At 42.4% G+C, this 12,987-nt stretch overlaps 1 protein-coding gene across 1 annotated transcript; it reads right to left on the minus strand.

Annotated features, from left to right (window-relative positions):
- Positions 1-10,352: 10,352 nt before the first annotated feature.
- ccdc122 (coiled-coil domain containing 122) lies at positions 10,353-12,806 on the minus strand. Its single transcript, XM_029444495.1, has 6 exons — positions 12,779-12,806; positions 12,401-12,516; positions 11,368-11,766; positions 11,155-11,271; positions 10,777-10,850; positions 10,353-10,581 (listed from the first exon to the last, which is right to left on the minus strand). The coding sequence occupies exons 1-6, from the start codon at positions 12,804-12,806 to the stop codon at positions 10,485-10,487; spliced, it is 831 nt and encodes a 276-aa protein (XP_029300355.1). The 3' UTR covers positions 10,353-10,484.
- Positions 12,807-12,987: the final 181 nt, after the last annotated feature.

A 12,987-nucleotide genomic window follows, 5' to 3' on the forward strand; every position in this document is an offset into this window, starting at 1 on the left:
CCTGTAGCTTTAACTGAGATGGATGGAGCTGATTTGTGTCGGTGTGGAACAGACTCTCTAATATGTCTTCATGTATTTTCAGCGCTGCTGAAACTCTAACTGTGTGTGTGTCCGCCACGTCCTCGAACCCTCAGCCTGCGTCTGGTACGCGGTGTTCAGCCACATGTGCAAACACAAACACACAGTCTGAGGTCAGCTTCTATCACTGCGCTGCACTTCCTGTTTGCTTCCTTTTTTCTTTGAGACAGGAAGAGAAATCAGCCGCCCTTCACCTCAGTCTGGTTTCCACTTCCATTATCTTTTATAAAAGGGCGGTGGGAAGACACGCAACTTCTTTGTGGGCCAATAGTGTCATGTGAACATGAAATGAGCAGAGAACCAAAATAGTAAAAAAATAAAAACTTCACAACTTGCAAACTGAGCAGCCGTGTAAAACACTCCCCGAATATGATCACGAACCCTCTTGAAGGCCCCACCTGCCCCTATATTTATGTGTTCCTTTTAAATTCTTCCCTCCTACATCTGCGGTTCTCCCTCACGTTTTCAGTGCGGCTCCAGGCAGCAGACAGAGACACGTGAAGCGACATCAGCAGGAAGAAAATGCAGGCAGAGGCAAGAAAAAAGAAAAGAGGAGCACAAAACCAGGAGAGAGAAACATGCTCTCTGAGGGCGGCTTCAAAGACTCAGCGTCCAGCATCTGCCACACGACAGGATGCAATTACAAATATGATCCTGGATGTAATCAATATTAGACTGTTTACCATGTTAAATGTAAGTTAGATGCACCAGCCAATCAAAAGACATGTGACTTTAAGCACGATGAAACTCATTCGATACATTTTGCAACTCCTCTTTAAGTTCATTCTACCAGTTTCCTGCTTGTTCCATATAATGCAGCACATAGTTGAAATGAAATATATAAGTATTATCTATTAATATAGATTCTTTCCATCAAGAAAGAAGAAGAAGAAAACCAGAGCCGAAGACTAAACAATCTTCTGAATCAGGATGATGCGACACAGATATAGTAGTTATACTCGCATGCTGCGTTGATATGTAGGTTGTCTACACACACACACATACATATACACACACACACGCCACCCCTCCTCTCTTTAGCTGAAGCGTTTTGGGCTTTGAGAAGTACAAGCTGTTCCAGTACAGTCTGTACATATAGTTAACAGCTCGCACGTTTGCATGCATCAGAATGTTTCCGCCTATCTGCACAGAAAGACATTTTCTATTCTTTACATTGTTTTTAATATTTCCATCAGTGAGTCCTCCAGAGCAGGTGCCCTTTTAAAAAAAAAATGAGCATAAAGCCTGCAGTACGTATGGAATATGGAATACGGTATGAATATGTTGTCATTTCTGTAATGTTCAGTGTGTTACTGTAGAGCAGAACATAATGTTTTGCCCTCTGGACATATCGCTGCGTAGACTTTATTGTACTTGCGTGATGTCTTAATCATTTACAAGAAGGAGCAAATGTACTCATCATCAGCACATTCTTAAATTGTCTCTTTGTCTCAGGCATAAGGAAAAGTAGAGTGCATACACTTGATGTTCGACTTTATTCATAACCCCCCCCCCCCCTTTACTTGGCCCTAAAACTCTTCCGTGGGAATTCTCATTTGGCATTTGGATTTAAAAGCACCCTGAGCGTCCACCCTAATTCATATTCTATTCTCTCTCTTCAAAAATGTTCCCAAACAAGATCTTATTTCTCTCCTTCATCCAACGCCGACACAAACGCTGCATTTGTAACTTTAGAAATGTGGGAATTGAAGCGGAGTACAACTCACACCAGCTCGCAGTGATCAATGTACACAAAGAAGCACACACACACACACACACACACACACACACACACACACACACACACACACACACACACACACACACACACACACACACACGTACACACAAACCATAGTAGAGAGCAAAGGAAAAGGCAGAGGCAGTGTTTCAGCTGCAGTCACGATACAGCAGAGCGTGGGCAGAGTGTGTAAAATACTGTCTTTAAAGAAGAAAGCCGCTGCGCTTTCAGGTTGTTTCCTGCTCAGCATTGTTCTACAGCTTTATGGGATTGAGTGTCAAAGCTAACGTGACATGAGCTGCTGTCACGGTTTACAAAGACACCCCGACATAAGAACAAAGATGTGACAGTGAAGCTTGTAATGTGACATGTTTTTGAACGATTATTCCCAGAGGGAGTAGGCGCCGAGTGACTGACTGAGAAGGAAAATGACAACGTCTAACGTTTACTGCAATGGACTTTCTACTAAAGTCCGGGCTCTTCATGCAAACCACATGCCTGCAGCTGACCACTGATGCTCTCAGTATCAGTATAGGCAAATGTTGGCGTCTCAACACCCACACGCACATGGTGTTCCGTACCGAGTGGTAAACAAGCAGCCTCTTCACAAGCTGGAGTTGAAAAAGGCTGCTGGGTTAGTTTGCATGATTTGTTTATCGAGGTCTTTATTTAAAACGCCATCAGAGAAGTTCAGCCATGAAGTCTTTGACATTATTTCTGCCGTCTGTGTCGAGAGGAATGTTGTCATGGTCCTATATTTAGTCCACATTTCTAGTGTTTGTAGGAGATATGCTAAATAAAGCTTCATTCTGGTGGAACTTCCATCTTCTAGAACAGCCGTGTCCTCAGCTGAGGTCAGTCTTTATGTTGTCAGTCATATAGGAACATTTTAGGAACAGGGCGGGTGAAGAGGAGGAAGCTGTTCATATTTTTGGCGGTTTAATTCCCTGTGAAAAAAACAAAACAACCTGCAGCTGTGGTGTCTGTGTGAGGGGAATAAATGGGGAACAGTATGTACGGGACAGTGCAGCGCTTTTCCATCTCTGTATGTGAGGGGGAGAAAAGACACAGGGGGGGGGGGGGGTACTTGAGTTTTACTTCCTTCCCACTTGCTTCCTTCTCAGCTTTTCATTCATAATTTACTGTGTGGATACAAAGAGGAGATAAGATAACGCGAGCCGCCTCCTCTTTGCTAGCACGCACACTTGTTATGACGTGGTGTGCGGCCCGGGACTCCCTGCTGCTCCCCTTAGCTGCCCTACTTTCTAGCTGCGGAGGAACTAAATCGCCTGCTCATCTCTTGCGCCGCAGTTTCAAAGGAGGCCTGAGCTCATTACGGCGCGGCCTGCATCTGGCACGTAAAGCATCCAGTGTCCTAGATTGCACTGTTTATTTGCCACGCTATTTATAAGTAATGTGCTGATATAAAATGTTAAGGCTGACTTTGCATTTAGCACCTGGCTTTAAAATGCAGACGCCGGTCTAATGCAAGTTCATGTCCTCAAATGAACCATTTTGGAAAAGGCACATTGGGTCAGGACGGGTGCAGTCAGGAGACTTCTGAACACACGCTGAGTCACAGTCTGGGCAGAAGTGACAAATGGTTTTGCATAATTTGAGGTCAAGACAAAATACAAAAGCTATTTTAGGACTATATTGTACTTTTTATTGCACTACAAGCACTTTTCTGCAAATGAAGCTATTAAAAATCCATATTGAGCACATACTAACGCTGCATTAATGCATCACAGGGCTGCAAATACAGCTATCTTTTCAATTATTGGAGTTATTGTTTGGTCTATAAAAAGTAAAGAGATTCTGTCAGTTCAAGGTGACGTCTTCTTTTGTCTTAAAGCCCTGTCACACATCTCCGTATGACAGAAACGTATGCTGGAGTATATGAAAATCTGTCAGAGTCCAAATACGTCCAACTTTTGCCCAGAGACACACGTGTAGAGGACAGAACAGACATACCAGGTGATGAGTCAGAGGGTGTAGGCCAGAATATGTTTACTGAACTCAGCACCACTCTACAACCTTTTAAACTACAACCTTGGTTTCACCATGTGAACTAAGATATAAAGAGGGGAGTCAGTGCGCAGCTGGCTGGGTACTTATGTGCTACAAAATAAAATGCTACAAATGTTCTCATTCATACAACTGTGGAGGTGGAATCATGATTAAATAAATGACTATATGTCACAGTTCTGGTCGCTATGTGGAGGCCAGTGTTCGTGCCTCTATCGGCAGCTTCCTGCCGCCCACAGGTATTGTATTACGTAAGCCGGTTGTAGGTCAAAGACTTGCTGAATGTGTCCGAACATGAAGGTCCTGTTATCTGCCATGGCTACCAGTCCATGGATGCGAGTGCGTTTGTTTGCGTTGCTCAGGTACAGAGCAGGGTGGAGCTCCATTACAGAACTGTGTGTGTGTGTGTGTGTGGGTTAATCTATTTTTGGCCCAGGCTATTTCCTTAGTTAAGCGAAACCTTTTCGACACGTCAAAGAGTTCTTCCCACATTCCCGATGCAAAGTAACACTGTGGACCATTTCATGCCGGTGCAAACCGAGACATTCCTCAGACTAATGCCCGACCGCACCCTGTAACAGATCCAAACGCCTTTATCTGGTTTCTGTGTAAGAAGGGCACAGCTCTCAAACTCTGGATAATGAACGCCCTCGTGACCCCCAGTGGGCTTGTTTTAAGAATGAAGATTTGAGTCATCGATGAGTCACAAGCAACGTGTTCAAAGTTTGTTTAGAAGTCGGCAGGATTTGTCGGTAAACTGGAAAGCTGGTGTTGTTTAGTCTAACAAGAAGCCATGGGAGCAATTAGAGGGCAGCAGAGTCCCTGTGGTTCCCCCTGTGTGTGTTCAGGGATATCCCCTCCTCACTTCTTTTTAATTTGCTTACCCACACACAAACTACCCCCCCCCCCCCACACACACACACACACACACACACACACACACACCACCACCCCTGCACAAACACAGACAGGATAAGTCTGCTTTGTGAGACGGGACCTTCTCTTAGTCGTCTGGATAACTTTACAGAGACGGCAATCAATTGTACAAACAAAAGCAGGTAAATAAACTCTGAAGTCTCTGGAGGTGAAGCCGCACTCCAGCTGACGGAGCTGTCGCCTGAGGGAGGGTATGAGGCGCTAAGCTTCTCAAAGCCGCAGTAAAACAATTACCGGGAGCATGGAAACAAAGGTTTCTGCGGGACATGATCAGCTTCTGTTCTTCTTTCAGAGATCAAGAGCAAACCCATCCCCTATGATGTCTGCTGCGACAGGGAGAGGAGGAAGGATGGTCATTCGGGGGCGTTTTTTCTTGTTCTCCGAAAGCTCATCCCACCTTTCCTCTGGCGTGACCGCACTGCTGATGTCACGGAAGAAAACCTTACTCGGCGTGTTTATGCAAACAAAAGCTCAGCTGGCACAGTTGAGTCAGTCGAGGTGAAGTGCTGCGTGAGAGTCAGTTGTTACCGTGATCCTATTCTCCCCTGTTTTAGTGTGACTAATCGGGACAACAATCTTTGAAATGTAATCGCTCGTGGTAATTCCGCACAGTCAACATAGTAAAACAGTAGCATCAGACTCACAATGACATAGAGATCTTACACATTTTTTACAGTTTAACAGTGAGTAGTTTAACAGTTTGAATCATAAAGCAGATGTGTCTTTGCATTTACACTAAGAATGCATCACATTAAGTCAGGTGATGTACTCCTATAGAACTAACAGAAAACGAGCCGTGACTTGACCTGTAGTGCCGCTTCACGTTGTATTCTTTCATCACGGAAATACATACGTTGCACGATAAACACACCAGTTTATTACTTGTTGCGGCTGGCAAAGTAAATCAATACGTGTCCGTCCATTCGCTCTGGAAGTGACGATTTTCAGAATCAACTCTAGGTTTCTTTGGCTTGGAGAGAGACATCTTGAAGCGTGTTGTTAGCGTGCCGAGCTAAAGTAAGGGAGTGTCTGAGCCGACGGCAGGTGCGGACAGAGTACGTTTTTTTCCGGAGTGGAATGGAAACACCTGCGTTTTCGCCTCATTTGGTGTGAATCAGGCTTTAGTTTTATTTATGCTATATATGCCAGCCCGATGTGCAGGCAACCTCTTGCGGGCCAGAAAAAAGTTCAGAAGGGCCGTATCCAGCCCGCGGGCCGCTAATTGAATAGGCCTGATGTACGCCAACTAAAAGGTCATTTCGGTCTTAGTCGACTAAGATTTCTTTAGTCGATGAGTCATTTTTTATTATTTCTGAATGACTTATCTGCAAGACACGTATGAGCACATCTCTGGTTTACACAATATTTAAATTGATGCTTTTGCATGATTCTTTGTGAAGAAACTCAACTGATTAAATCAACTAATCGACAATAAGATTTCCTTTAGACGAGGACAGCCCTAACTTATTCAGCCACGACAGTGAAAATCTTTTAGATAACACTAAGCTGCGCTTTCTGTACAACAACACAACAAACCCTGACAACACCGACATCGACGGTGCGGAACTGCCGTCTGCAGCGTTCTCGCTCGATGTTGCACAAACTTAAAAAGATGCCGTCCCCATTAGCAAGATGTTTGGCTTGATAAATTGGAAGCAGAGCTAAAAGGATTAGTCAATTAGCTGAAAACTTTAGCTTGTATTTTATAACTGCAGATGTAATCTCTCTCTTAAGGTTCATTTAAAATGATGTCTTTGCCAAATAAAACCTGGAAGCCTCTGAAATCTGGAACCTGGGGGGCTCATGTAAAATAAGAGCAGTGTTTTTTAATAACCTGCTTGTTGGAACAGTCCCCAGATGTACTTTGCTGTGAGAAAGCAGACACCCAACTTCAGTGTGAAATGTGAGTGTAGCTACAGTAGCAGATACACATCAGTAAGGAATGTGACCCGTAAGCCGATGAGTGACAACAAAGAGGAGGATTATCTTCACACTGAATTGTTTTCTAAATGGCTGTCGCAGATGTCTCTACCAGCTACCAGATGCAGGTGCACGTGAACACATACAAACATTCTGGAGACCAAAATAAACACCTTAGTGCATCCATGTCGGCCGCTCTGCAGTAAATACACCTCAACCTACAAAAAGCACCAGTTCAGGAATGCATTCCACTCCACCCAACACTCAAGGCATGCACCATTTCTCAGGTCAACATATATAGGCAGCGAGCCCATGGAGGTGTGAGGCAACCTCTACAACCTCTATTGGGAGGTATGCAGAGCTGCCTGCTAAATTGGCATGATTTAGCAGCCACATGCTGGTATAATACGAGAGTGGCTGGCAGATGCTGAAGTGTAACATTTGAACATAAAAGTTAATTTTGACCCTTGCAGCACAGCCTGAAATATGAAATGAACTGCATCAACAGTACAGTCATGCAGCCCCTCATTCTTTGGTACTTCATTTAGCTTTTTCCAAATGTATTTCCGCTGCATGTCACGATCCCCCTGAGCTGATTGCAGGTTATTCAGATCACCTGTTGGCCCCTGATTAACAATTGAGAGCAGCTTGGTGCGTTTCCCCTCTCGGCCAATCAGAGCGTGACGACGGCCTTTCTTTAGAGCTTAAGAGAGAAACTGCACACCCAGGATGTTCTGACCCTTCCTCCACTTAATGCACACATCCTCCCAGCAGAGACTTTCTTTGCTGTCTTAAAGTTTCTGATTAAAGATGATTTTGTGCAGTGAATATGAAAGAGCACATTTCCAATAGGTTACCTGCATCAGGGCAGATTTTAGTAATTTTGTGCAGGAGTTTATGCTTGCCTAACGATAACATAAGAAACAAATCTACACGGGGAAATAAACCCTCTGAGGCTCGACTATAATAAGAACCATCATGTGAAGAACTTACAGACAGCATCAGAACTAGACACCTCATGCAGATAACAGTACGATATTCATGATCAGGGTCTAAAATTAAGTTTTTTCCTCACCTGCTATATATTTTTCAATATAAGGAAACTGTTCTATTGTGACCTGACCTGCTGTCGGTGCTAGTCCCTGTTCTTGATGTTTAGGAGAATAAGGTCTGTTGCCGTGTGGTAGCTATAGAAACTAGCAGGTTTTCTCCCTAAAGAGAAAACGCAATTTGATTTTGGTGAAGATTAAAGAAAGTCAATTTCATGCATGACACGATAATGGATCCCTTTTTCTTTTTTCTTTTTTTTTACATCATTCTCAGTGAGAAAACCGGATTAAGGACGGACGCCAAATTCCTGTGATTACAAGATGAATTTGCCAAGAAACAAAATGACAGAAACTTGCTTACACTTCATTGGACGGTACCTTCTTTTTCATTTAAGATCACACATTTCTGGTTTTCATGTGACTTTTTCCCCCCAGTGATTTTAGCTGCACTGAGTTATTGTAATCGATATATTCTTTCTTTTTAGAGAAATTAAATGAGCTCAGCCGTCCAGCAGAGAGCTTCGCAGAGCATGTGAAGCTTGCCAAGCACCTTTTTTATTAGCATACTCATTTATCAAGAGGTGAACACAAGGTGAGAGATGTGTCTCGTGGAGAGGCAGGCCCGTTTCAAATGGATAAACTGCAGTTTTGTAAAAATGGCTTTTAAAGTTGAATGCTTCATATCTTTTACGGAAAGAAAACTCTAAAATGTCATCAATTTATTTAGTTTGTAAACCCCCCCCCCCCTCCCTCTTTATATTCTCTATTTCAAAAGCCAAGTGTGTTTTGAAGAGACGGTTGATGCCGAAGTGGAGTACACAAATGTGTTGCAGCCAAATAAATAAAAGCAGCATGTGGTTAATGGCTGGTGATGAATTAATTCCCCAATTAGCTAGACTGAAATAGCTCGGAGTGGGAGGATATGAAAGGCATTTATATAAAGAGTTACTTCGAAAGGAAAGTGGAAACCCCTCCATGTGCACGACACGGTACGCGTGACGACGTATAAATTGGCATTAATGTGGTAAGAGTTTAATTTCTGTCCAAATTATGAGAATACATTTTTAGATGTTTGTTTTTAATTCAAAAGAACATTGAGTGTAGAGGTTATTTATAGAATAACTTATCTTTGTAAAGACAGAAGGTTCACGCTATTATGTGTACAAGCACACATAAACATAAATTCCCTGTATGTTTCTATAAATAGAGGACGGTCCTCTCTGAGAGGATGTTTTGGGCAGCTTGATGCACATGTTTGGACAGTTTGTGTGGAGGCCGGCGGGGGCTGAGTGGAGGGCTGTCAGCCGGAGAGGACTGCGGTCGAGCCGGCAGCCAGACTGGCTGGATAAACTCCCTGAGCGCACCTTTAAGGTAATGGCCCACTAAAGTACAATTTGTGGTTAAGTGAGTAATAAGAACACTTCGACCACACTCCCTGATTGTATATTAAAGGTGAACCATTTCCAAAAGTCCTGCATGCTCTTCATATGGTCTAAGACAGTCGAAGATATGAGTAAACACAAACAACTCTCTGCTAAATGCAAACACTGGAGTTTGTGACGTCATCAAGTATAAAGTCTGGAACTGCCCCAGAGACAATGAATTGTGAGTGAAAGCACCAAGTTCTGTTTGAGAACACAATAGAATAAACTGGGTTAAGCTTAAGGAAAGGTCGATCTAAGACTCTTTTTAATGCCACTTCCGTTCTTTGTATATGCGTGACGTCTATGCGAGAGGAACTTGATTCATTATTACTTTTTTTAAATGTCAGTTATCATTTATTTTGAGATTTTAAATTGCAACATCTCATGAAATCCTACGTCCCATGTCTTTGCAATTTTGACTGATTTATTTAAGACATTTTAATACCAATTACGGCCTTTATTTCTGCAATAATTAATCCAATGCCTTATAAGGCCTTTAAAGGATCCACAGGAACCCTGAATAAAGCATATTTTGGTATTAAAAAAGAAAAGAAAACAAACATTCTGTGGCCATACAATCTCCCATTCGTTGTCTTTGGAGCAGCTCCAGACTTTATACGTAATGACCGCATTTACTAACTTCTCTGGCTTTGAGAGAGAAGCGCGCAATGTATTCTCATTCTCAATTATATAAGGACATGACAACAATTTTGTGAAAAGACAAGTTTCATTGTTTGATCAGTTTGGAGTTATGGCTGAAGTAGCCCGGTCAGTCACGCCCTTGTTAGCCGGCAGTGGGGCTGTCACCTCGCAGCCCGTCAGGCGACCCGGTGAAGCGGAAGATGGAACAGCATGTACCAAAACAACATCGACAGTTAGAGCAGACACTCGGCTTCTGTTGTGCACGGGTCTGTTGTAGACACTGACTGCAGAAACCGATTAACTGTCATCAGCCGACCTACAATCCCATCCCACGCGCTGCTGATGCCCTCGAGCTATTCTCTGGACAGCTGCAGGAAAGTGCATGCTGTCCAGGTGTTAAAGGAAATCAAACGATGTGATAACAGACACATATTTTAATACTACGTCTTCTCTTTGACAGAACTCGTGCATCTAAGCGAACACAGTCGGTGTTAATATCAGACTACTGTACAACAGTCTGAACTGAAACAGGACAAAGACATTTAGTTGACGCTGCTGCCCCCAGCTGTTCAATTGTAGCAACAGCAACAACAAACAGACCCATAATAACTACAGTAACATCCAATATATCATGAAGCATGTTGATCCAGTAAACAAGCCTGCAGGTTAATGCCCACTGACCGCTGAGTCCTGAGATGACCCCAGCTGCTCTTTGAGCTCCGCTAGCTGTCTCTCCATGTGGTACACATCTTCAGACATCTGCCTGAGGAAAGCACAGCAGAGTTTAATATGGAACTGTTTATTTAGTAGCCTCCTGTTAAATAACAAAAGTATGTACATTTCTACATATTTAATAAAATAACGCCTCATTTGCACATTTAAACATAACATTTCAGTAAACTTTAATTGTCTTAATCTAAGTAATAACCGGGGGAACTACAACGTTTTCTCTCCCCACCTGTGGACGGCCTGGGCTCGGCTCAGTTGGCAGTGGAGGCGCTTGACGATAGCTTCATAGCGCCTGTTCTGGATCTGAGAAACAAAATGGAGTTTGAGTTTCCACTGGGGATAAAACAGGAACTCAAATTATGATTTTGGGCTGATATATTTAATGGTAGATATGTATTTTAGAATCAGATGTGTAACAGTCATCCTTCAGGTGTTGCAAATATTGGCTAAAGAGTACTGGTCTGTTATAGTAGACATGCATTATCTTTGGGTTTTGAACTGTTGGTTCGGTTGGATTAATGTCGTCAATTTGTAGATTCATAGATGACGAAAATACTTTGTTAGTTGAAGCCCTAGTCAATAAATTCTCTATTTCTCTTCTCCATACCTCTATGTCTTTCTTTATCTGGGTATGAGTCTCAAGCTCTTTCCGCACGTTCTCTCTCTTCTCAGCTATAGTCTCGCTCATCACGGAGATCTCCTGCTTCAGAGTATCATTCTCACTCTGCAGAGAACATAAGAAAGGATGTCATATTTACGATTAACATGTCAAGTTTGAGTTTTCAATGTAATTTAGTATCATCCCATTCCTTTTCTCCACCTTCGCCATCTGCACTGTGTTTCCATTTGGATTCTCCAAATCTGCCTTCAGCTCCTCTTTCTTCTGTCTCAGCATCCTGACCAGCGCTCTCTTCTCCTCCAGCTCTTTATGGGCCTCACTCTGGCTCGCCGCATGCAAAACAGCTGTTTTGTGACCCTCCATCTTGTTTCGGTAAGTGTTGAACCTTGCCAGTGCAACTTGAGCGTTCACCTCCTCCTCACTTATACCATACTGGACTTCTGTGTTTTCCTTGCTGATGGATGCACAGCGATCCTGCAGGACTTTTGACTGTCGCTCCAGGTGCTCCATCTCGCCCTCCAGCATTAGGAATTCCCTCACTGTAGGTCTCAGCTCCTGCTCCATCATCTCACCTTTCTTCTCAACCTCTGAAAGAGTTGCCTGGAAAAGGAGGCAAACCAAAATGTCCAAATCAGTGTCTACTCCCCAAAGACACATTTTTGTAAGGCAAAGGCGTTTGAAACAAGCAGGAAGATGAATCTCACAACTCTTTTAGAGAGATTAGTCAACGTGTCTACTCCTTATTTATTGCATGGATGCATATTCCTTAATAATAAACTATTTGTACATCCAAAACATTTTGTGTCACGTGTACGTTAAACCCTACTAACGTCTGCCTCATCTAAATAAATAAAAACTACTGCTGCACTTTAAATGTGTTGAAACTATTTAGGATTTCCATAACTGCAGTGGCATTGGTACACACACTCCCCTGTTTTTCATGACTGTTTGGAATTGTATTGAATGTCCCGATTGTGGTGTGTTTCTTTTCGCACTCTTGATGCGTTTAATGTTATATGTAAAGTAAATTGCCTTGTTGTTAAAATGTGCTCTACAAACTCGCCTTGACTTCTACCTCTAAAACATTTACTGTTACTACCACTGCTAATAGGAAATGTGAACACTTTGCTAGAACGTGCATAATGGGCAGAATTATTTGGTTTACAAGATGAGTTAGTTAAAACCAAAAACTATATTTGAGCCTACAGTTAATTAAGCTGAGGGAAAGATGAACCTGCAGGAAGTTGAGTGTCTTCTGTTTGTCTTTCAGGGCCTCAGTCTGGGCATAGCCGTGTTGACTGACATCCTCCACTGCCTTGGTTAATGAAAACCGAGGCTTCTCCTGTATTTCTGAGGAATAGTTAAACATGTAGCACGAGCAGCACATAAAAGTTAACAGCAAGTTCAAAGCTTTGAAACATGTCAAAGTGAGCTGAAATTATGCTAGCTAATAATAATAATAATAATAACAAAGTTATGCTAGTTAGTTAAGATTAGCGTTAATGTTTTTATTAAAGATAAATCGCCTTTCATAGACTCAGTTAAACACTCTTAAACATTATTATGTTTCGTTAATAGGCATGTTTAAATATAACGTGAGTTAATATCTTACCATCTTCACTTGCTCCAAAGTTTGACATTTTGACATCAGTTAGCTAACGTTATGTTTGCGAGAAGTTAATAAACATAGCTAATTGACCTAGCTAACAATAACATTGGTATTTGAGTGTTTAGGCAACTGAGCCTATAAAATACAATTTAATTGACAAAAAATAACGATAATTTAAATGTTGTTAGAAAATAATAAGATAGGTAGATATT

This window comes from Cottoperca gobio, chromosome 2, assembly GCF_900634415.1.
Source record: "Cottoperca gobio chromosome 2, fCotGob3.1, whole genome shotgun sequence".
Lineage (NCBI taxonomy): Eukaryota > Metazoa > Chordata > Actinopteri > Perciformes > Bovichtidae > Cottoperca > Cottoperca gobio.